We start from the raw sequence: 25,267 nt of genomic DNA on the forward strand, positions 1-25,267 counted from the left end.
TCTGCTGAGGGGGCGGGGCGTCTCTCTGACGACCCTGGGAACGCGCCTCTGCTGAGGGGGCGGGGCGGCTCTGCTGAGGGGGCGGGACGGCTCTGTGACGTCACACCCGGCGCGCCCCAGGAGACCTGGCAGCGGAGCCCACGCGGGGGTTGCCAGGAGAAGGCGGAGCGCTAACGGTCCTAACGCTACCGGCGGTCGTACCCCGTCGCTGCCGTCCCCCCGGCCGCTGTTGCCCTCCCTGCCTAGCTTCTACTGGTCTCCTTCTGCCAAGGGTGGTCGGCACTGGATCTCTCCCCACATCTGTCCCTTGAGGCGCCAGGTGTCGCCTGAAGCCAGACAGACGGTTTGGGAGCGAGCCTGAGGTAGCCACCCCGGAGGGGAAGTGGAGGCAGGGCAGGGCTCCGAGCGGGTGGGAGGGAGGGGTCCTGCCCGACGCCCCTGGATTCTGAGCCTCTCCTCGTTCACAGAGCAGGGGGAGGGAAGGCAAGGAGATCTTTAAGGGAATGTGACTGGAGGGGATTATGGCTTTCCGGCCAAACTGTGTGCGCATTTTGTACCCAGAATACTATTCTACGGTTTCTTAACCGGAGGACAGTGATGGGGAGACTCAGGAGTCTGGAAACAGAGCCCTTCCCGGAGGAGCCACACCTCTGCGTATTCATCAGAAACACGAATATAGAAATAGCTTTGGGGGAATTGTCGTGAGGACCAGTGGGCATGCCTAGCACTTCATAGACTGCTGCCACTCATTCATTTCATAGCTAGCACTTCACAGACTGCTATCACGCGTTCATTTTCACTAGTATCTATTGAACACTGAGTTCCAGGCACTGGGCTGGACATCGCGATGGTATAGTGAGCAAAAACTGACCCTTCCTGCCGTGGAGTTTGCTGGGGGAGGCACATGTTACTCGAAGAATCACACCAACCATAGGTAAGTGATGCTCTGATAGGGTATGTACAGTGGAACTGACAGGGTGGTCAGGGAAGGCTGTGCAGACCTCCAAAGGAAGAATTAACCTGTTAAGAGGGGGAGAATGCATTCCAAACAAGAGCAACCGCATCCCAAACCCAAACAGGGATGTGCAGTTGCCTGCTGCTTGGTTCCAAGTGCTGCTCATAGAAACTGCCTCTGAAATTCTGGCCTGGAGCCTTTCATTCATGTAACTGGAGACTTTCATTTATGAAACAGAAGCCCTGTTTAGCCCATACCAATAAAACCAAGTGAGAGGTTCCAGAAACAAGACTATAGTCTATTTTAAGACCTGCATTCTTCAGCACTTGGCAGGTGTATGTTGGTCTGTCAGTTTACATTGGGAGCATGTAGGCTCCACTTAAGAGGAAATTTATTGAATTGGAAGAGTTGGGGGTATGGATGAGCTCTGTATAACTGAAGAAGGCTACTATTCAAGAGATTTAAAAATGGAAAAGAACTTTACGAAATGTTAGAATTGAGGAATGTTTAGAATGGACCTTTCTCCCACTTCTTGGAGGTGAACAAGTGGCCCATATTGCCCAAACGCAGAAAACCTGGGCTTTGGTGCCTCTTTAACTTAGAGAATCTATGATTCCAATTTTTCATGATTCAAAAGTGCATGGAACTCCTGAAAGTAAATGGGAATGTGGGAGGATAATTTGACCTAGCCCTCCTTCAATGTTTTCCATTTCTACACGGGTGGCACTACCGTGCACCCCGTCATCCAAGCTTGAAAACTGATAGTCACTCTAGACTCCTCTGTCCTTCACCGCCTCCTCCTTCTCCTCCACTTTCTTTTTCTTCTCCTCCTCCACCTTCTCTTCCTCCTCCTCCCTCCATAGTTACCAAATCCTGTAGATCCTATCTCCTAAATACCTGTCTCTTTTATCTCTCTCTATGACAACTACTTTTCAAGGTAGTGAAGCTCCTGAGAGTTGTCAAAAGTGCTTCCATAGTCTCCTAACCTGGCTCCCTGCCTGAAACTTCACCACCCTCTCTTCAGTCCATCCACACAGCTGTCAGTCAACGTTATGTTTCAGAGTTCAACAAAGAGAAATAAATCATACAGTAATTTTTGAGCATATAGTAATTTTAACAATCTCGCCAGGCGCGGTGGCTCAAGCCTGTAATCCCAGCACTTTGGGAGGCCGAGGCGGGTGGATCACGAGGTCGAGAGATCGAGACCAACCTGGTCAACATGGTGAAACCCCGTCTCTACTAAAAATACAAAAAATTAGCTGGGCATGGTGGCGCGTGCCTATAATCCCAGCTACTCAGGAGGCTGAGGCAGGAGAATTGTCTGAACCCAGGAGGCGGAGGTTGCAGTGAGCCGAGATCGCGCCATTGCACTCCAGCCTGGGTAACAAGAACGAAACTCCGTCTCAAAAAAAAAAAAAAACAATCTCAATATAAAGAATTGTTTGATCCTGAAAGACTAGCTTCTCCTGGTAAAATAAATAAATAAATAAATAAATAAATGATTGTTAATGATGAGGGTGGAGTAATGAAGGATTGGTTAATATGTCAGAAGAGATCTAAAACATACAGGAATCACAGATATAAGGAGCAATCCCTCCCCCTAAGAAGATCACCCAAGGAGGAAACCTTTCCCAGAGCTTGGTGCAGAGGATATGGCCACAGCTGACTGGGGAGCAGAGAAATTGCTGAGGTGCCAGGCAGACAAAATTTACTCTCTGAAACACCAGAGAAGCCACTCACACAAAGGTGACTCACTGGCAGCACTCCGCTACAGAGCTTCCCAAGAGGTGCTGGAGGCACTGCTAGCCACAGGGCACTGTTGGCCACTGTGTACTGCAGCAGTTGGGTACTCAGGAGATCACACGCTGCATGAACCAGATGCTGGAAAAGCTGCGTGCTACAGAATCCCAGCACGGGAGAAACTACACGTTCCTGGATCCTCGCAAGAAGAGCACACCTGAATACCCAAGAGAAACCTCTTCCTCCTCCAGTCCTTCCAGTGCCCTGTACTAACAAAGCTTACCATTATGGGGGCTGGCAAGGGAAAAATGTTAAAGGACCTAGTTCAATTTTTGCAGAGGAGGCAACACAAGATGAATTTGGAGCTGAGAGGCAAAAACTGATAACTGGCACCTCAAGCTGACACTGACTGTGTGACGCTTGTGCTTAAATTTTCTAGTGGCTCCCCATTGCCTTCAAGAAAAAGTTCCAAAGCCCAAGCCTTGAGCTGTATTTCTAGCCTTAGGCCCAACCACTCCTGCTTTGCCCACTTTAGAACTCTGTAATTATAGTTCCCTGAACTCGTCATGTTTCTGACAACCACACATCTTTGCCTAAGTCCTTCTAGCTACATGGAATTCTCTCCTTACTCTCATAAGCAAGCATATGCTTATTGAATACCTACCCTGTACCTGGCACTCTTCTGTGTGCTTGAATACAGCAATGAACAAACTAGGTTTTTCCAGGTCTCAGTTCAGATATCACCACTCTCTGAAAAGTATTTTCTGACCTCCTTCTCCTACCTCCAGATGTTAGATACCTCCAAGAGTTTCTTCTGTTCTTCTGTATCTAGTGTAGGCTTCTTGACACTTATGCCTTATTTGAAGTACTGATTTTTCTGTCACTCTCTTCCACTAGACTGTGAGCTCCATGAAGCACAGTGTGTGACTTATTCATTTAGATATCCCAGTATTCAGCACAATTCCAATAAAACACATAGGTTTTGTTGGATTAATGATTTCCTAAGGATCAAATGATTAGTCAAAAATAGACCCGGCTGGGCACGGTGGCTCAAGCCTGTAATCCCAGCACTTTGGGAGGCCGAGGTGGATGGATCACGAGGTCAAGAGATCGAGACCATCCTGGTCAACATGGTGAAACCCCGTCTCTACTAAAAAAAATGCAAAAAATTAGCTGGGCATGGTGGCACGTGCCTGTAATCCCAGCTACTCAGGAGGCTGAGGCAGGAGAATTGCCTGAACCCAGGAGGCGGAGGTTGCAGTGAGCCGAGATTGTGCCATTGCACTCCAGCCTGGGTAACAAGAGCGAAACTCCATCTCAAAAAAAAAAAAAAAAAAAAAAAAAAAAAAATACACCCAAGGCCAAAATCCTGGACTCCAGCCTCACAGTCAAGAGTGCTTCTTCACTAAAGCTTCATCTGCCCTCTGGATGTTATGCCATAACTAGCTATGAAGGATAGCAGCCCTGTGTTTTGTTTTGGAAAAGGCCAGTGCAATGTCGAATATCATCAGGAATGGTAATGAAAACTCAAGAGAAACATAGCCCTAATCTTATATTGGAAGCTATGGTGGATTCACCCCTCAGAGCCCTTGTTTGTATGTTTTGAATCTCTGAATCACAGGAATGCTACAAGGAGATCAGAAGTAGGAAGGACAACCGGCCTGACAAACATGATGAAAACTCATCTCTACTAAAAATACGAAAACTAGCCAGGTGTGGCAGCATGCACCTGTAGTCCCAGATACTCAGGAGGCTGAGGCAGAATTGCTTGAACCCAGGAGGTGGAGGTTGCAGTGAGCCAAGATCATACCATTGCATTCCAGCCTGGGCGACAGAGAGAAACTCCATTAAAAAAAGAAAAAAAAAGTGGGAAGGACAAGTAAAAGATGAATATGGTGTAGGGTATTATGACACTCATAGTAAAGACTTTCATACACTTATATAAGACAGGGCTAAGGTGACCCCCACGTGTGTACACCAGATCTCCAAATCAGGGAATCATGTTGTGCAACTTTATGGGACATAGTTTACATGCCAGTCTGTAAATGAGCCACGTGTCCCTAGAATTGTGGACGATGAGGTGAACATGGGGGAAATCTTTGAAATATGAGCATGGCTAAGTTAAGTCAAAAGAGGTACCTATTTATTTGTTAAATAATAAACATGCAGAACTCATGCTTTCAAGAGGTAATACTAGCATGATACATAAGCAAGGTTATATGACCAAGGGTTAACATTGTTATTGTTGCCATGGAAGGTTCTTTAATTAGGACTGGGGCATCTTTTCATTTACATGAGATTATCTGAGACTCGAGGAGAGAAATTAAACAATTGCACAACAACTAAAAGATCCTGTCAAAATACATGGACACAGAAAATGGTGCAGCCACTGTGGAAAACAGTATGGCAGTTTCTCAAAAACTTAAAATACAATTACCATGTGATCCATCCATTCCACTTCTGGGTGTGTATATACCCAACATGATTTAAAGCAAGGACTTGAACACATTTGTACACCTATGTTCATAGCAGCATTATTCACAATAGCTAAAAGGTGGAAACGATCCAAATGTCCATTGACCTGTGAATGGATAAAATGTGGTACATCTAACAAAATATTATTTAGCTTAAGAACAAAGAAATTCTCAGCTCAGGACAAGGGGTGCAATAGATAACACATCTCATGATGGATCAGAAGAAAAAGGAAATTCTGACACATGGTATCGCATGAATGAAACTTGAAGACATTGTGCTAAGTGAAATAAATCACACACAAAAGGATAAATACTGTATGCCATATGATTCTATATGATAGAGTAGTCAAATTCACAGAGCTAGAAGAATGGTGGTGGCCAGGAGCTGTGGGGAAGCAGAATAGGGAGTTAGTACTTAACGGGTACAGAGTTTCAGCTGGTGAAGATGAAGGTCTGGAGATGGATGGCCGTTACGGTTGTACAACAATGTGAATGTACTTAATGCCACTGAACTATACATTTAAAGCAGTTAAAATGGGAAATGTTATATATTTCTAACAGTCAAAGAATATATATTTACATATTTGCAGACAATATGAGCAAATAAAGCACTGCTCTGTGACAGATAAGATGGGATGAAAAGTCATCAGAAACAAGAGTAACTTTTACAATTATGAAATATTTCATACCTACAAAATTAGTTAAACGATGTAAGTATAAACATAATAAAACAAACATCTAGACAGCAACCATCCAGCTTAAAACATAGAACATTACTACTAGTCCGGAGACCCTTGTATCTCCCTAATGACATCCCTCTCCCTCCTCCACCAGGGGTAACCACCATTCTGAATTTGTATTTATCATTCCTTACTCTTTTTTTGTAATATTATACATATGTCACCATAAACAATATATTGCTTTTCCACCTGCATGGTGAGACTCCTCCTCGGGGATGTCTGTGGCATTACTCATTGAGAACTGTTGCTATTGTCTTAACAATTAAAGCTTTCATCATGATGTAGTGACCCTCTTTATTCCTAATTGTGCATTTTGCCTTAAAGTGTCTTTTGCCTGGTATTAGCATGTCACCTTAACTTTTTTTGGTTATTTTTACTTATTTATACCCTTTTTACCTTGAGTCTTTCTGTGTCTTTGTTTTTTCAGGCGTACCTATACGTATATTTAAACTGGCACATTTAAGCCCGTTTATTTTTATTGTGATTACTGATATGTATGCATTATTTTCTACTGTGTTATCTGTCCACTTTTCCTATGTTTTCTCTGCTCCTTTCTTGACTTCTTTTTAAGGTTTTTTGTTTGTTTTTTAAAAAACCATTTTTCCTATACAGATTTAGTGGTTATATTACTGTTATAACTTTTCTAATATTTTGCAAAGTCTAAAATTAATCATTATGGTATCCTTCTTTTTCTCCAAATAAAAGAAAATGGCTCAGACAGAGGAGCAAAGATGCATCCCGCGGGAGCTGCCAGAAATGCTGAAGAAGTTTGCCAGAGCCGCCATCCTGGCGCAGCCGCAGGACCTCCTCCAGTTTGGGGTTGAGTAGGTGCTCCTTTCTCACCTTCACCCCTTAGAGGACCGGCCAGGAGAAAGGGTCCTGGACAACCGCGGAGGTTGTCATGGCTGCAGCCAGGGTCGGGACTAACTGGCATCATCTTTGTGGGTTTTAGGTGTTGCATTGCTTTGATGCTTTAAAATCCACCATAGATACTACATCTAACAGGGTGAGGATGGAATGCCTCCTCTAAGCGAGCTAGATTGAGCAGTAGGATGCCAGGCCAATAGGCCGTGTCCTCGGGCAAGCAGCAAGAGTTACATGCCCGTTTCACACCAGCGTCTGCACACGCACCTCCTCCCTGCTCTCCTTTTCCCAGTCCCGGTGGAAAGACTGGCTGGAATCTCCAAAGCTTCATCTGCCTTTCTTCATTCTCTCACCACTGGATGGCAGCAGTGCAGCCTGGGAAGGGAAGCGACAGCGCTAGGTGGATTGGGTGGGATCAGTCCAGCTAGTTCACCCTTTTGAGGAGACGTTTCTTCCCCTGCTGTTATACTTGGACCCAACCAAAGATGCTTTGAATCTTGTCTTTGAGGAAATTATTGTTATTTAGTGTTTCTCTAAACTGATTTGTTCTGCCAACATCACACAGTACACGTTGCATTCTGGAGAAAGGCCAAGAAGTTTTGAGGTCCTCAGGCATGGCTGAAAACAGTGCGCCTCAAACATGGGTGCCTTCTTTCAGGAGGGACCTCCAAAGGTTGCTTAGTAGATGGAGCTTACACAACAGTTGCTACAGGCCTGGTTTGAAGCAGCTTTGCACCTCTCAGCTGTGAAACTGCTTCTTAGACAAACTTGCTTGCTTGAAACTGGGGAACAAGGACTTAGTTGGAAGATCACTAGACCTCACAGACCATTTTCAGGCTGTTTTTACTGTTTGATGATTCCCTGCTTAGTAGGGTTTCAGTGGGAAACGGAGAGTAAGGGAGGCTGTTGAGAGAAAGCCAGTGAGTTGGGGAAGCGAAGATGCCCTCAGCCTGAGGCTGTGAGTGGGTGCACTGCACAGATGGTAGGGAGAAAGTGTGGACACCTTTGAGAAGACACAAAATATCACCTTAGAGGGGCCTTTCTGAGTCTCGGAGCCAGTGCTGTCGTGTTCCTGGGCTGGATTAGGATGCAGCTTTGCAATTGGAAGGAAAACAAGCCAGTGGTGCTCATATAAAAAAACATAGCTGGGGGGTTGCTTTGCCTAGTAATGAGCCCTGTTTAGTTTTCCTTTCTAAATTTTATTATTGCCTCTAAGATTGAACTTTAGCATCAGAAGACTAATTTATTTTGGCATAGTCAGATAGATAGACTTTATCTTATCCATTAGTTTCAAATCCATTTCATTGTTCTTGTGCTGCTGTTTTATAGTAAACAAAATGACATTGCTTAGTATTGTCCCTGACATTGATGTAAGAAGGCATTCCACTATTGTAGCCTGCTTGCCCGCATATTGTATCATGTGCTATACATTTTTTTAGACATCTATGAAACCTTCATTTGTAGTTTAACCACAATGAAAAAGGAGATCATGACCTAAGAGCCCCTCCATTCTATCCAGACATGAAAAGCACCTCTCAGATGGTTTTATGTGACTTACTTAAAACCTGTAGCATTTTAGAGAATAAAACTCTACAAAGTATTTCCAAGACAAAATATGTATTTAATTCATTGCAAATAAGAATTTCCCTACATATGTGTTGTCAACGAAGAAACCTCCGATCAGCCATCGGCAGAACATGTACTTATTTGTCCTCTGGTGGGCATGTGTTACAACACAAAACATTTGTGGTTCATGGATCGTCAATAACCAGGCTTTTGATGGAGACAGACCCTGCCATACAGCACTGGTGACCCATGTCAACGGCTCATGTCCGTTCCCTGCTGCAGGCAGCCTCTTTTCATCTTATGTCAATGCTGAAACAGAATTCAGTACTTGTTCCACATTGCCCCAAAACAAAGTCCACTCCACAAAATATTGAGGAGCAGGCAGATTTGACTGAAAATTTTGAGGGAAGAAAAACAGTTTTCTTTCACAGGCCCCACGTAACTTAAGATTGTCTCAAACCTTCTTTGGCTTGTCTTCTCTCCTGAGCCTCGCACAGTGCCCTGCCAACCCTGTCTCCCTTCCCTCTTGAAGCCCTGAGTCTCACCATCTCCAGCCAGAAATTCTTCCTGATTCACCCCTAGGACACTTCCATCTCTTCCCCTCCCTTCTTTTTTGTTTCTTCAGAGATGGAGGTCTCACTGTGTCACCCAGGCTCGAGTGTAGTGGCACAATTAGTTTGCTGCAGCCTCAAACTCCTGGGCTCAAGTGGTCCTCCAGCCTCAGGCTCCAGAGTCACTGGATTACAGGCCCTTGCCACAATTTCTGTGCTGTCTTCCCCTTTCTTATGTGTATTACTTTAGTTCTCTTCCAAGTTCTCTTCCCAAGATTACATATACATATGTAATATATTATCTATTTGTATGTTACAAAACACTCAGAAATGACTGGGGGGAAAAAAAAACTTGACCCCAATATGCCCCAGGAATCGCATACCCAAACGTTTAGTTCTTCCTCATCCTTAGAGAAGAACAAAGCTTTATATTCTCAAAGCATTCTCTATGCTCTAAGTGGAAAGTAACATATTCAGGCTTCTCCCAGATGTAAATGAACTAAACACACTGACTCACAGAAACCACTTAACAAGGGTTCTCTTCTCTACCTCCTTCCCTCAAAAAAAGGGGGAAGGATTGCTAGAACAGCCAGAAGCCACTGGCATACAGGGTGCTCCTCCTACACTCTGACTTTTTTTCTTGTAGTTATTTTGAGGCCGTGTGCCGTGGAGAGAGTTCTCCGGTGAGAGAGCAGTCTGAGCAAGTCGGTTTGTGTAACTGGGCAGAATTAACACCTGAGCTGTTAAAGACCCTGCATTCTCAGGTAAGGGCCCTGCTGCAGCATTGAGGGAATGTAGGGACAGTGTTGAGGCTGGGTGGGTACAGACAAAAGCCCACTGTTCTTCTGACAGTCAGCTGACCACTTAGTACCACCCTAAAATACACTAAACCATGGACTGAAAGTAATTAGGGAAATAGGAATAATTTTGAAATACGCTGTAGGCTGAGTCGTTGATGGGGTCATCCCAGATTTGTTGAAGCTGGCAGAATGTACAGGGACTCAATGCAAAGCTAATCCCATCTCTCCAGAAAAGTGTAGGTCGTCAGTCACTCAGCAGTGTCTCCCTTTGTGATCAAAACCAAAATATGATGCCAGTCACAGTTTGGGGAAGGGCATATTTTAGCTCCCCAGCTGTCCCAGGTCCAGACATAGTTTTTAGCTTTTAGGGAGAGGCTGTGAGCCTCTTCACAGCCACATCATCCTCGGGGCTGCCTGTTGAATGGATGCATGAGGAGGGTCTAGCTTGAGAAAGTTTGCGGTTTGGCCAATTCCCAGGAAATATGGTTGAGCATCACCATACCCTGCTTTATGATCCAGGACAGAGAGGTTTGGGGTGATTTGGGACTAGCTTGGCTAACTGCCTTGGTCCCAGAGGCTTAGCATTTCACTAGAATCAGAGGGTCAGGAAAGGTGTTGGAGCACATCATCGGGCATCTGTGCCCTTATTGCATTGGTGGTCAGCAACCACTCACCCTCCCTCCCTTTATCCACCAAGTACCTTGCGCAGTGAAAATGACAGAGCTCAAGTACCTGGGATCAAGCAACAAAAGGCATCCAGACCAGATTCCCGTGGGTCAGCCACATACCTCATATCATTCCTGGGAAAACATGAGGGATGTACTTGAGTTCTAGAGCTAAGAACTCAGTGCAATTGGGAAGAAAGAGACCTATGTCTTGTCCTGGTTTTACCATTAATTAGTGGTCTCAGGTAAGCACTCTAACCCTTGGTTTTGTTTTCAGGCTGTTCTATCTGTCATATAAGGAATAAAACAATTTAGGAATACAATAGCAGATAAAACCACAAGAAATTAAAATATATAAATGTATAACTTTTGCATAATTCTAACACCTAAAGTTTAAGAATTAATAAATTATATTTCAGCACTAGGATTTGCAAAGTTTACTGCCACACAGAGCCATCTTGTACCTTCCTAACACCCCCTTCCTGCCCCTTGCCCTGTGTTGGGAGATGTGGACCTGGCCTGGGGGCAGGGTGTTCCCCAGGGTCTTGCCTCAACTTCTCCCACATCCTCTGTGTTGTGTCTGTCCCCTGCCCTGCAGGTTGCTGGCAGACTGATCATCCGTGCAGATGAGCTGGCCCAGATGTGGAAGGTGTTGAAGATCCCAACAGATCTGTTTAATAGTGTGATGAACGTGGGTCACTTCACAGAGGAGATCGAGTGGCTGAAGTTTTTAGCCCTCGCTTCTAGCGCTCTGGGAGTTGTAAGTTAGCTTGACTGTTTTTTGTTCCTGAAGGGGAAAGCTCCCTCTGGGCCTGGAAGGGCAGTGCATCTGTACACACGGTCTACTCTCCAGAGCTGATGATAAACATGCCTCTTCTCATCTTGTCCTTCTCTTTAAATCAAGGTCATTTCAGTGCTCGTCAGGCAGAAGCAGGGTTTAGGAGGAGAGAGAGAGGGAAACACTATTGTCAGACTCTGGGGAGGACTGACTACAGTGTAACTTTTGGATTATTTATGAATATTGCCCTCAGGTGTCTTTTTTCTTTTTTTTTTCTTTATCTTTTTGTTTGTTTTTTAAAATTTTTTATACTTTTTGCCCTCAGATGTATTTTAACTCCACTCCCTCCATTCATATTCCCAGAGACAACCAAGAGCCATCTGTAGAAAAAGACTTCCAGACACCTAGAATATATATTAATAGACACTTTTTAAAAGGGGTACAATCTTATAGAAAGCTACTGTGTAATAAACAGAATTGGATGCAAAACTCAGACATAAGGAAGCAAAAACAGGAGAGATGAGACTATTTCTAAATTTAGTCATGACATCTCCATGGATGCAGGATGTTCATACAGATTCACGCCTCTTCCAAATTTGACTTGTTTGATATTGGAAAAACCATTTTACTGTTTTGAAGCAAAATATGCTGAAATCAGTTTATATGTATAGATGTTTAAAGCTTGGGTATCTTAGATGTGGACTTACATTGTTAGACATTGTTAAAATAACAAAATGAATAAAAAACATGCTTTTGTAAAAGAATCCCTGAGATACATACAAGTTTAAAAATTATTGAGAAAATAATTATCTCTGCCAAAGCCAAATGGTATGAAAAGGTAGTTCGAATCATTCAGCATTTCTAAACATCATCTTGTTCTTCTCAAATATGCTTGGATTGCATATTTGACAGTTTGTTTCTGAGAAAATTTAGCAGAAATCTTGTAGCCCAACTTTTCCTATAGATTCCCCTACAGCCTTCATCATAATCATTTCTTTAGAGAGGAATAACAAGAGGACATTCGTGGTTCTTTTTTTTCTTCATTGTCCTTTATAGCATTTTATACTGAATAAATCACTATCCACCAAGGAGGAAAGGAAAGCAAGCAGCAGAGGCCTATGACTTTTCAATCAGGACTGGGGAAAATCACAAACGGGAAGATAAAAAAGTGGACATATTTTATTAAATTCTCATAGGGTACAGATTTTTTCACATCACATTTGGAGATGTTTTGGGGGAAATGTACCTTTAAAATTTTATCTGTACTTAATTCTGATCTTCTTGGTCTACCTCACCCACAAAAGGTCAAATAAGAAAATAAATAAATTCAGTCCAGTCCTGAAACTTTAGTCTAATGCAGTAACTGAAACAGCCTAAAGGTAAATTTCCCAGTGTCTCAGGTTTTTCTTCACTGTGCTCTCTTCTCCAAGATGGCAGCTGAATGTAGACAGAGAGAGGTGACTCTAGGACCACAGAGCAGTCAAGTGAAGGGTTTCCCACATCCTCAGTCTTCTCTGGCATCTCTGGTCTCCATGGCAATGCCCATCTGTCTGGCCACTGGCTGCTTGCAGCTTAAGTTTTTGGTCTCATATCTGTCAGATTGGTGAAAACCTGACAATGCCTCCCTCACTGGCTCATTTCAGTTCTCAGTGGTGTTCAGGGCCTCCTTGAGTCTCTGCCAGGCTCACCTATCTGCTCCCTGGCTCTGGTGGTTATTTCACAGCCCTCACCAGTTAGTGATGTGTCTGAGTCCTTCCCTTATCCTCATACCTCACAGTAACAAAGAGTGACTTTGGAAAGTCAATTTCCAACCCTCCCTCTGCTTAGCCCACTGTGTAGATGCTAGGTTTCCTCTGATGTACCTGTCTCCCAGACTGAAGAGGGGAAACCATGAGGTGAATTGTATCTTTTTACTTTTCTTCTAAAACAGGGAGGTGGGATTAAATGTTACATGAGGTTCTTCTACCTCTGACATTCTGTGATTCTATCCCTGCTTCTCTGCTTCCTCTGAGATACCCTCAGGCCTACCTCTGAATAACAGTGAGCTCTTCCAATTCCAAGAGGCCATGAGATACCTGACTTTGCTCCTCATCATCCCCATGTCAAAGAACCCCCAGAAGTGGCCAGGCACAGTGGCTCATGCCTGTATTCCCCGTACTTTGGGAGGTCGAGGGGGGTTGATCACTTGAGGTCGGGAATTCGAGACCAGCCTGACCAACATGGAGAAACTCCATCTCTACTAAAAACACAAAAAATTGGCCAAGCATGGTAGTACATGCCTGTAATCCCAGGTACTCGGGAGGTTGAGGCAGGAGAATCACTTGAACCCAGGAGGCAGAGGTTGCAGTGAGCCAAGATCATGCCATTGTACTCCCGCCTGGGCAACAAGAGCAAAACTCCATCCAAAAAAAAGAACCCCCAGAAGTAAAGTAAAGTTATGTCTGTAAATAAAGGGTGCCCTATGAAACCAGTAATCATTATATTCATTTGCATCACATTGGACTGTTTCTGGGACCTTAAATCTGGGGTTGGTAAGTGGTATGGTCTGAATGTTTGTGCCCCCCCTAAAATTCATATGTTGAAATCTCAACTTCCAAGGTGATGGCCTTAAAAGTAGGGCCTCTGGGAGTTGATTAGGTCATGAGGGTGGAGCCGCATGAATGGGATTAGTGCCTTTATAAAAGTTCCCCCCTCCACCAAGTGAGGACACATAGAAAGCATCATTCATGAGGAACAGGCCCTCACCAGACAGCAAATCTGCTGGCACCTTGGTCTTAAGAGTTTCCAGACTCCAAAACTGTGAGCAATAAATTTCTGTTGTTTATACATTACCCAGTCGAAGCTATTTTGTTATAGCTGAGACTAAGTCAGGGGTCACCATCTGGTAGAGACCTTGCCTCCTAGTCAATTCATATATCCTTAGAGGCAAGCCCAGAATTTCTCTTTCCTTTACCAATTCAACAGCAAGACAGGATCTCTGTGCCATCTAGAAAAGCCAGTTTGTTCCTTATCGAAGAGTCCAGTGGCAGGTATTTTTACTCCGATAGGTAATAGGCACATGTACTCTTCTTAAGCTCTCTGGGTCTAACAGACATTATTCAGAATGCAATGGCATGCAGACCTGTATTCCTCTTCCCTTCAGCACTCCTTCCTCTGGACTGGTCTATGCCACCTCCTATTCCACTGAACTGATTAAAAAGGAAGAGATCACATATGTAGCAAATAATCATGTTCACTGGAAGGAATGACATATTTTGTTAGCAAATGATTCACATTTCAAGGCTTTCACCTCTGACTTTGAAAATGAAGCTCACGAGATGCTTAAAGACTACCTCTGTGAAGCGGATCCCAAAAAAATATTGTGCAGGAGAATGAAGATCTGTTTACTTTAGGTTTATGTCAGTTTACCAAATAGCTCCAGTCCAAATAGTTATTTATCCACTCATCCATTTATTAAATCTTAAAAATATTTAAAAATTTTATGAGAGCAATAGAATTTGAAGGTTTGTTGTTTGAATAATCAATAAAAGATGATGTTTAGGGTTGGGAAAGCACCTATGTTAGTTTGTTAGGACTGCCATGACTTAGTGGCTTAAACAACAGAAATTTGCTGTCTCACAGTGCTGGAGCGCAGAAGTTCTGAGAACAAGTTGTCAGCAGGATCGCTTTCTTTGGAGGCGTTTCTCCTTGGCCTAAAAATGGCCAGCTTCTCGAACTGTGTCCCTCTGTGCCTACTGGTCTGGTGGCTCTCTCTTCACATCCTAACTCCTCTTCTTAAGAAGACACTCTACTGACTTCATTTTAACTTATCTTTTTAAAGGTCATATGTTCAAATACAGTCACATTCTCAGATTCTGTGGTTAAGGTTTCAACATAGGAATTTTAGGGTGAACAATTTAGCCCATACCAGCACCCCATGGGACAGGGCAAAAGAACAAAGCATTAGGGGTGCAGATTTTTTTTTTTTTTTTTTTTTTTTTTTTTTTTTTTTTTTTTTTTTTGAGACGGAGTTTCGCTCTTGTTACCCAGGCTGGAGTGCAATGGCGCGATCTCGGCTCACCGCAACCTCCGCCTCCTGGGCTCAGGCAATTCTCCTGCTTCAGCCTCCTAAGTAGCTGGGATTACAGGCACACGCCACCATGCCCAGCTAATTTTTTGCACCTTTAGTAGAGACGGGGTTTCACCATGTTGACCAGGATGGTCTCGATCTCTCGACCTCGTGATCCACCCGCCTCGGCCTCCCAAAGTGCTGGGATTACAGGCTTGAGCCACCGCGCCCGGCCTCAGATTTTTTTTTTTTTAACAGAAACAGAGGGTGAGCTGGGTGGAAATTATGAAGTTAAGAGTGTGCTACCAAATCTACTCCAAACCATTCTCCTGCTGACCTCTCTCACATGTATGACTTACCATCCTCCCAGACAGCCTCATGTATACTAGTTAGCCCCATGCCTGCCCTCCCACCCACTCTGAATTAAGTGGAAGTGTTTAGAAGATGCAGTGTTTCACAATGCTTATCATGAGAGGACCCCCAGGGGCAAGGGAGAGGAAAAGAAGGTGGCCTGCTGCAAACTCCCCATTTTTTGACATCATGTGGTTTATTGAATAATCTATTTATGAAATAATGCTTATTAAATGTAAATCAACAAAATTTAAATATTAACTCATTTAAAATTAATAATTATTACAAATTATTACACACCACAGTTAGAGAAGCACCATCTAGGCAATCATTCTGTTTTGGGAGAGGATGAGAGGAGAACAGCAAACATCAACTGCTAAGGCAGGACAAGTCTCCTCTAGCAATCATGTGGGAAGATACAGCAGCTGCTTTTTCATTCACCCAGTCACACCTGAGTCACCTTTAGGGCTGCTCTTTCACTGATCCCTGGAAGAGTGTGTCAAGATGATCTGTACATCTTCAGTTTCAGTAAACCACCAAGATCTATATGCTGACCTTCATTTCACAACTCTTTCACTTGTAAATTTTATTCCAAGGGTGGGTTTATTTAAAGATATGAAATTAGTTCTGAGCATGACCTTTTCATGTTCAAGTTTCATTGTAAGGAGGGTTTGCTTCTGTAGTAACCCTTCTATTAAAGTTCCTGGCACTCATTGTCTACTAATATTTCCCCAGCAATAAAAGAGTTAGTATTATGTAATATAAAATAAAGCACTAGGTGATTCTATTTAGATAGACCCGTATGTTTTAGAAGAACGTTTATCTTGATGTTGAAGACCATTTTTCCAGTATCTTCCTGGGGAAATTACCCTACTCTTTCTTACCTTCTTCTCTTCTACTGTGGCATTGCCACAAGTATCTTGTTGGAGTATATAGGCTAGTCTATTTATCTGAGCCCGTTAGAGATAAGATTGGAGGGTAATAATAAATAATTCTAATTATATAGAATGCAAATCAACTTCCCTCCCTTAGTGAGTTTATTTGGACTAAAGTAACAAATATGTTAAAGTACTTAGGAATTTATAAATTTAATTCCTTGAGTAGTCTTCCAACAAAGAAAAGAGAGAAAAAAATAAAGATACCCAATACTTAATATTTTTTAGAATGAATTAGTGACATTTGAATGTAAAAATTTCAAGCTTTCTAGAATCCTAAATTGTTCCCACCTGATTTTATAAGAGCAATATTTTTGTTTTCTTTCTTGTATCTAAACGGATCTCAGGACTATTGCCTGGAAGAGTAACTTTCTCCTCATTTTATCTTTTATAGACTATTGCCAGAACACTCAAGATAGTGTGTGAGGTCTTATCATGTGACCATGATGGTGGGCCGCCCCGGATACCTTTCAGTACATTCCAGTTTCTCTACACATATATTGCCGAAGTGGATGGTGAGATCTCTACATCACACGTCAGCAGGATGCTAAGCTACATTGAACAGGAAATGTAAGTTAACTTTTACTAAGTGGAGGTGAAGGAATACCAGGAAAACAAATCTAATGGGCCAAGATAGAGTGAGATTATTATATTATACTGCTCTGGGAGCAGAAAAGAATTGTGAGGAACATGAAACATGGATCTGAAAGAAAAGGGGAAAGGGAAGGAGAAGTGGAAGGAAAAGAATTATATAGGACAATAATTCTTTTGAGTACTACTGAGACTAGCAGTAATGACAGCTGCAGCACCTGAGAACATGTTAGAAATGCAGAATCGCAGGCTACATGCTGGACCTATGAAATCATAAACTCTAGGGGTGGGGCCTAGGAATCTGTGTTTTTATAGGCCTCCCTAGTAACTCTGACTCATGCTTTGCTATGACCAATGGAACAGAAGTGAAGGAGGAGGAGGAAGAGGATGAGGAGGAGCAGCAACAGGCAGTCAAGGGTTAAGAGAAAGAGAGGCCGGGTATGGTGGCTCACACCTGTAATCCTAGGATGGGTGGATGGCTTGAGCTCAGGAGTTCAAGACCAGCCTGAGCAATATGGTGAAACCCCATCTTTACTAAAAATACAAAAATTAGCTGGGTGTGCTGGTGTGTGCCTGTACCATTTAATTGGGAGGATGGCTTGAGCCCAGGAGGTGGAGGTTGCAGTGAGCCAAGACTGCACCACTTACTCCAGCCTGAATGACAGAGCCAGAGCCTGACTCAGAAAAAAACAAAGTTAAGAGAAAAAAGATCAACAGCAGAATTTGAAATGAGAGAGTTGTTTGTATATTGTCTTTCGTAAGGTTAACTGTCAATGAATTAACTGCAGATAAACCTTTTTTCAAACAGAATTGGTCCTGATGGTATCATCACAGTGAATGACTTTACCCAAAATCCTAGGGTTCGGCTGGAGTAAGAGCACAATTTTGGCAATTTTTAAAGGAAGATACAGAGATGATTGTACTTCAGAATGACTGAAACACATATACCCTCCAAAATCAATTTTCTTGTACAACTAGTACACACGAATAAACAATTAAACAAACATAGGAAATCAGAAATGTGTGGAATTAAGATGTGAAATTGTTGGAACAAAACTCCTTCATTACCAGGAGATTAGTATTCCTCCCACATGGACACTGAGTAAAAGTGGCTGACAATGCATGGATAGAAAATGCATCTCCAATCAAAGCCATACAAGTCAGATTTTAAAAGGTAGAATGTTAACCAGACACAGTGTGGTGTTCTGTGATTGTTAGGCATCATTTAGATGAGTGTCCTTTATGTGGTCAATTGAAGTTTTTAAGAGTTTATTTCTCCATTTGTTGGTACTGTGCTAGTCATTCATTCATCCTCTAACTCATCAATATTTATTGAGGTTAGCTATGTGCCAGGAATAGGCTTGCCAGAAAAAATACAGGACACTAAGTTAAACTTGAATTTCAGACAAACAACAAATATGTTTTGTTTTGGTTTTTGGTAAACCTGGCAACATTCCAGGAACTCTGCAGGCTTCTGAGCACATACAAATAAATAATATCTGAATTCTGCCTTCAAGGAGCTCACAGTCTAATGCTAACATAAGACATGAACATAAATCACTTTCATGCAAATGGCTTTGAGAAGAACTAACAGTATTCCAGAAAGTGTCAGTGTCAATGGACTTTTCTGAAACCATATACAGATGTCATGGAACCCACCGGAGAAAATCCCCTACATAAGCCTAAGACCTTCTGACAATGTCTTAAAGATTTTCCTTTCTTAAAGGAAACAGATGAGATTAACAGGCTGTCATTATGGTTCTTAATGTCAGGTGTGCCAAAGTGGCTGGGTCAGTTCCTTCTATTTGTAATACTGTCCCCTCTTAAAAGTTGCTTTTGCTCAAAAATCACGTTATGTTATATGCATATACCTCTCTACATCAATTGAGGAGAAATTTGTCTATTAGTGTCTAAAGGTAAGCGGAGATTTTGATTGGATGTTACCATGGTCCTCGATTTCTGACTAGAGTGAAACAATAAAAGGGAGTGAAACAAACTCTTCCCCCACAGCACTGGGCTGCACCTGCAGGGGATGGGCAATAACTAATCCTACTGGCTGTCTACCTTCCTAGCCAAAGTGGCCCATCATTTCTATTTGCTCTGTAACCTTATGCTGTTTGAGAAGGCTGAAGCACTACAGGTGAAACCTGGCACTGTAATTAATCAGGATTAGAGAATGAGTGAAATCCTTTAACCTGCCTCGGATTCTTGGTGTCTCTCAGTTTCTCTTTCACTGTGGCCAAAGAACTGACATATTGTCTTGTCTGCAAATAGGGAATGAAGGGGGACAGAAGAGTCAGTCCAATTTGAAAGACCTTAACATAACAAATTAGGCTCATAAATGTAACAAAAGCAAAAGAGTCCTTTGTACATTTGGGAAAACAGGTTGAAATTAGAAACTAAGTCCTGGTAGCCTTGAACACAATCACTCAAAAGTGAGGCTAATAAAATTCCAACAAAGTGTATACTGGACACAGACATGAAGTTATTGGTGCTGTAGCTATCTGTGCTTACCAAGACTAAGCACAATTGGCAATACCATTGTTGCACTGTGAATTTCTCTTCTTTTAAGCCACCACTTTGGTGTGCACCATCTTCCTCCTCTCCTGCCCTGGCAACGCTTGCTCCAAGCTATTGACACTGCTATGCCACAGCTGCTCACCAGGGACAGAGTATTTATAGCATACCTGCCAAATCAACCTGCAGTCACCCCAAGGATGGAAAACAGCTTTGTGCTTTGCCCTCTGAGTTATGCTGTATTAACAATATTATAAACACTGTATTAATGATAATAGCCAACATTTATTAAGCACTTACCATGTATAAGGCACTGGGTAAGGTGCTTTATATACATTCTCAAATTGTTCCTTACAATATGACCTAATGAAGTCATTGTCTCCATTATGAAGTCAGTGTCATCTCTAAGAAACAATCTTAGATAAATTAAGTTGTTCAATGTCACTGGTGAGAAAGAATCTGAATCCAGATCTGTCTGACTCCAAACCTATGATGCCCTGTATATATCTTCAGTGCCTGTTTAAGTATGGATTCCTCCTACTCTTCTACCCTCGACCTGAAAAAATCCCTGGGACAGAGATTTACATGCAAATAGTTTATTTAGGATGCGATCTAAGGAAAGTGGAACAGGGATAGGAAGAATAAGATATTATAGTGATGGGAATAAAGCTAATAAATGGTGTGTTATCCAGCCAGTTACCCCTGTACCCCAATACTGCTGAGGAACTCTGGGAGACAGCACAGAACACATCTCAGAGTTAACCTAATCAAAGGGGTGAGGAAGCTCATCATCGATCACTGGATAATCCCCACCTGTCACTGACTGAGGGCTTCTTCCAGGGGCATTAATGTTTTGCCTTTCCAGCTTGCTTCAGCTTGCTCCTTTTGCTCCAGAAAAAAAGGCTCTCAGACAGGAAGTCATAGATGGTCACATAAGAAGCCACCCTCATCTGCTACACTGCCTTACGGATATTTTAATAAAACAAAATTTTAACATTTTAATCACTGTTAATGTTTCTCTTTGGGTCAGGCACAAGTCTTCAGGGTCTGCAGGGCAATAAGTGACTGTCATTATGCTGTATTAAAATTCATACCTGACCCATAAACATGGCACATTGTCCCCAAACATTTCTTCCTTGTGATAAGATCATTCTAAAGGGGGACTCTTGATACTTGCTGCCAATAGATCCTTGTCAGACCCATCCCACTGGCTTTCCTATCATAATCAGCAATATCCATAGAGTCCTAGAGTGACCCCAGTTAAACTGTCAAATGAAGGCCCTTGTAACATATGGTTTGTATTTTGCCTTTAAAAAATTTTTTTCAGGAAGCAATAAAATCAGGATTTTATAAAGCAAAAACAGTGGGCTCTTTCTTTCCTAAATTAAGCTGTTTTGATTAAAGTGAACACTGCAGATACATAAGCTTCAGTGGGAAATGCAAAGATTATGTCTCAATTCCATTTTGTCTATGCTCCATGCCCTTCCTCTCCTTAATGCTCTTTCACCAGGGACCTAGTTAACTGACAACTTCCAGGATCATCAGCGCCCTGCAACAGAAGGAGCTGGACACCCCAGTGTGGAAGGCCGGTTTCAAATTAGGTTAGAATAGGAATCTTAACCTGCAATCCTTGGAGAGGCTCCTAAACGCCTCTGATAATATGTATATAACTATGTTTCCCAAATATGCTCATTAGCATTTTTCTGAAGAAAAAAATACAAAGCTTTGAGCAATTTCTCAAAGTTGTATATTATCTCAAAAGGCCAAGAATCTCTAGGTTCAAAATAGCCCCAAAGAGCACTAAGTAGCTTGGGGAAAGGCAGCAGCACACACCCTCAGATCTTTCCAAGCAGAACTGAGTTCATGCTCCCAACATGTGGCTTCTTATCCACAGTCTCTTACTTTTTGAATCTTAGATCCTGGCCATAAATCTGTGTTTTTGGTTCAGATCTTTATATACTTTCAACTTTGGTCATTTCCTATAAACTGGAACATCGTCAAACCTGAATGGAGACTTTCGCACTTCAGAGGTGAGTCAATTGGCAAAGTCATTGGTCCAATGTGCTAAATTATGAAAGACTAGATAGACAAGTAGAGTTGTGTACATGATACTGCAGGGACTAAACCTCCAGACCAGGCTCAAAGAGCTAGTCCTGGATAATCCTGAGCTTCAGACATTCAAGTAGCTGTCAGCCCCGATGCACCAAAGCAGTCCAAATAATGGTTGATTCATTGATTTATTCAACAAATAATTAAGAAATTCCTACTATGTGCAAGGGATTGGGCTAGGCACTGGGGACACGGCTCTGAACAAGGTGAGGTCCCTGCTTTCATTGAGATTAAATTCTACTTAGCAAGACAGACATTACATAACTAATCACAAGTTTGTAACTATGAGAAATGATGCTACTACATAGTAGTATGGGGCACGCAGCTAGTTTGCAGGGGCAGGATAGAGAGGTTTTCCTGAGGAAGTAATATAGAGCAACTTCTGAAGCCACAGACAACTCAGAAAGATGTACTGCAGCCCACACGTCTTTGCCAAGCTCCAGACTCAACTATCCAGTAGCTAACTTTTCTTGGATGACTCCAAAGTACTCCCTAATTTAACATATCCAAAAATGACTTTCCTGGTTTGCATTTTTTTCATAATGAAATGTTGGAGAGAAATGAGTTCACAAGCTTCCTTCCTAAATGTGGATCTCCCCCACCACCCGCCAAGATACAAAACCCAGAAATCAGGGTCAAGAAATACCTCCCCTTTGTCTTACTTTCCAACTCTATCAGCAAGTCCTCTCCATTTTCTATTCATCTTTCAAATACATCTTCTTCATATTCCCTCACCACCACCTCCCTTAGATCCCCTCAGCCCCTCCCAGCTACCAATATATTTCATCTGGACTTCCTATCAGTCTGGTCCTCACAGGAAACAGAAGACAACATAGATTTTGAAGATAATTAAAAGGTTTACAGAATGGACAAGGAAAACAACAAGGGGGTTGAGGCACCCAAGGACTAGCAAACCATTATCACCCCTAAGACTGAAGGGACAAAGGGAAGGACGTTTTATTAGAGTGTGAGAGAACTGGAACTCCAGGGGCTCCCCCAAGTATGTAGGGGGCCAGTGGATCAGCCAAATGTGCTGAGATAGAAGTATCCCATTCTCTCCCTCTTCTATTGACTAAACAGAACCTGAAGCTGGAGGGCATGTCTGAGTCATGTCAGTCCCTGGGGCACAGAGAAGGGCAGAAAATGGATGCAGGAGGAGAGAACTTGCTCACACTCACGCTTGCCTTTCCCCCAAGCACCCTCTATGCAAGGGATCAGCAAAGGTTCTGTAAAGGCCCAGAGAGTATATATGTTAGCCTTGGCAGGCTAGATGGTCTTTGTCACAAATACTCAACTTTAGCTATTGTAGCATAGATAATGTGCAAACATATTAGTGTGACTGTGTTCCAATAAAACTTTATAACATTGAAATGATTTTCATGTAATTTTTCACGTCAGAAAATATTCTTTTGACTTAAAAAAAAAAACTACTTGAAAATGTAAAAAGTGTTCTCAGGCTGTATCAAAGAATGGCAGACAGAATTTAGCCAGGGACCATAGATTTTGGATTCCTGCTGTACACCACAGCCATGGATCTTTGTAAAACACCAGTCAGTTCACAGTGCCCCCTGCTTGAACTTTTGCATATTACCAATGGGCTTAGGATAACAATGCAAATCTTGTAGGCTATAAGGACTGCATTGTCTGGCCCCTACATACATTTACTTCCCCACTGTCTTTACTTCAGCAGCAAGAGCCTTTCTGGGTTTCTCTTTCTCAACATCATGCTGTCTCCACATCTTTAGAATACTCTGCTCTCCACTCTCTATCCAGTTAATTGCAGCTCTCAGCTCAGTGCAACATAATTTATAATAGCAAATACAAAATGAAAAAGAGGGTGGGGGCATAGCATTCCCAACACTAGGGAAATGAATTATGAAACACCTGGCAGCCATAATATAATTGTAGATTAATGAGAAACAGTGTTGATTAGATACTAAAACACTCATGTTACAGTAATATCTATTATTTCATATCGTTGTAATACATATATACATAGGTGGAAAAAATCCTGAAGGGAATGCACCAAGCTGTTCAGAGTGATAACTCAGGGGAAATGAGGTCTTTTCCTTTTTGCTTATCCATATTTTCTAAAATACACATGTATTAAGAAAAATCAGGCTGGGCGCGGTGGCTCACGCCTGTAATCCCAGCACTTTGGGAGGCCGAGGCGGGTGGATCATGAGGTCAAGAGATCGAGACCATCCTGGTCAACATGGTGAAACCCCGTCTCTACTAAAAATACAAAAAATTAGCTGGGCGTGGTGGTGCACGCCTGTAATCCCAGCTACTCAGGAGGCTGAGGCAGGAGAATTGCCTGAACCCAGGAGGCGGAGGTTGCGGTGAGCTGAGATCACGCCATTGCACTCCAGCCTGGGTAACAAGAGCAAAACTTCGTGTCAAAAAAAACCCAAAAACAATACAAATTTTAAAAAATCAACTTAACCGAAAGAAAAGCCCTTAATTTTTGGTGAATATGTTAGAAAGTTATGAAGTTATGAGAGGGCTGGGGAAGGAAAGGAGAGGTTTTCACAGTTTGATCTAATTCAAAACTAAATCTGTGAAATACTCAAGTTTCCTAAAATCACTCAGGATAAGTGTGTGACATATTGGTGGGCATATTTTAGTTCCTGGGTTTTGACATTAATTGTAAGAGACTTTTAAAGGGTAGCTCTTTTCTCCATTAAAACGAAATGAGGCCAGGCATGGTGGCTTACTCCTGTAATCCCCGAATATTGGGAGGCCATGGTGGGCGGATTACCTGAGGTCAGGAGTTGGAGACCAGCCTGGCCAACATGGTGAAACTCCGCTAAAAATGCAAATATTAGCTGCGCGTGGTGGCGCAAACCTGTAATCCCAGCTCCTCGGGAGGCTGAGGCAGGAGAATCGCTGGAACCTGGGAGGCGAAGGCTGCAGTGGGCCGGGGTCGTGCCACTGCACTCCAGCCTGGACAACAGTTTAAATGGAATCAACTGAGTTATCTCTCTTCAACTCGATTTAAATCATTAACCCAAACCTAATGCCTTAAAAACCAGTGACGAAAATCTCCATTAAAATGAGTGCAGCATGCAATGCTAGGAATGCTGTGTCATTTTTCATCAAAAGTAACTGCCTCATGGCAAGAGGAGACACGTACGCATGGAGGTAAACCCAAAATCTCAACTAACGACACCGTTCTGAGGTCAGTGGCCACAGGGAACAATTCTGAAATTGCCATCATACTTACGGAAAGATAACCCGGAGGTCTTATTTTCATAAATATCAAGAACAAAATCATCCAAAAGGGCACACAAGATGCCAAACTAAACATAAGGAGCGAAAAGCCAAAAAGTCGCGCGCAATTCCTTCTGAAACCCATCCGCATCCCACCCCTGTCCCCTCCTCCGACGCCCGCGGGTCCTCCTCCCGGTTTCCCCCGCCGCAAGTCCTAGAAGCGCCCGCCCAAGCCTTTTCCCGGCGGCCCCGCCCCGGCCCCGCCCCAGCCGTGCCTCGGCCCCGCCCCGTTCGCCGTCTATTGGCTTCTCTCACCCTCTGCCGGCGGGTGACGAGCCGGGAAGCCGGGAGGGATCTATTGCGCACGCCC

The 25,267-nt window shown here is 42.9% G+C and overlaps 1 protein-coding gene across 4 annotated transcripts; it reads left to right on the plus strand.

Moving 5' to 3' along the window:
• The first annotated feature begins 125 nt into the window (after positions 1-125).
• On the plus strand, positions 126-18,747 carry LOC101050939 (ropporin-1B). 4 transcript variants are annotated; one of them, XM_039477362.2, is made up of 7 exons: positions 126-362; positions 804-934; positions 6,615-6,733; positions 9,537-9,654; positions 10,954-11,115; positions 16,862-17,037; positions 17,867-18,747. In XM_039477362.2, exons 3-7 carry the CDS (start codon positions 6,618-6,620, stop codon positions 17,931-17,933), a joined length of 639 nt encoding a protein of 212 aa, XP_039333296.2. In that variant the 5' UTR covers positions 126-362; positions 804-934; positions 6,615-6,617; the 3' UTR covers positions 17,934-18,747. The 4 variants fall into 4 exon arrangements, with proteins under 4 accessions (XP_039333296.2, XP_039333295.2, XP_039333298.2 ...); XM_039477361.2 differs by having other exon boundaries at positions 822-934; XM_039477364.2 differs by having other exon boundaries at positions 828-934.
• Positions 18,748-25,267: the final 6,520 nt, after the last annotated feature.

This window comes from Saimiri boliviensis, chromosome 8, assembly GCF_048565385.1.
Source record: "Saimiri boliviensis isolate mSaiBol1 chromosome 8, mSaiBol1.pri, whole genome shotgun sequence".
NCBI classification, from domain to species: Eukaryota; Metazoa; Chordata; class Mammalia; order Primates; family Cebidae; genus Saimiri; species Saimiri boliviensis.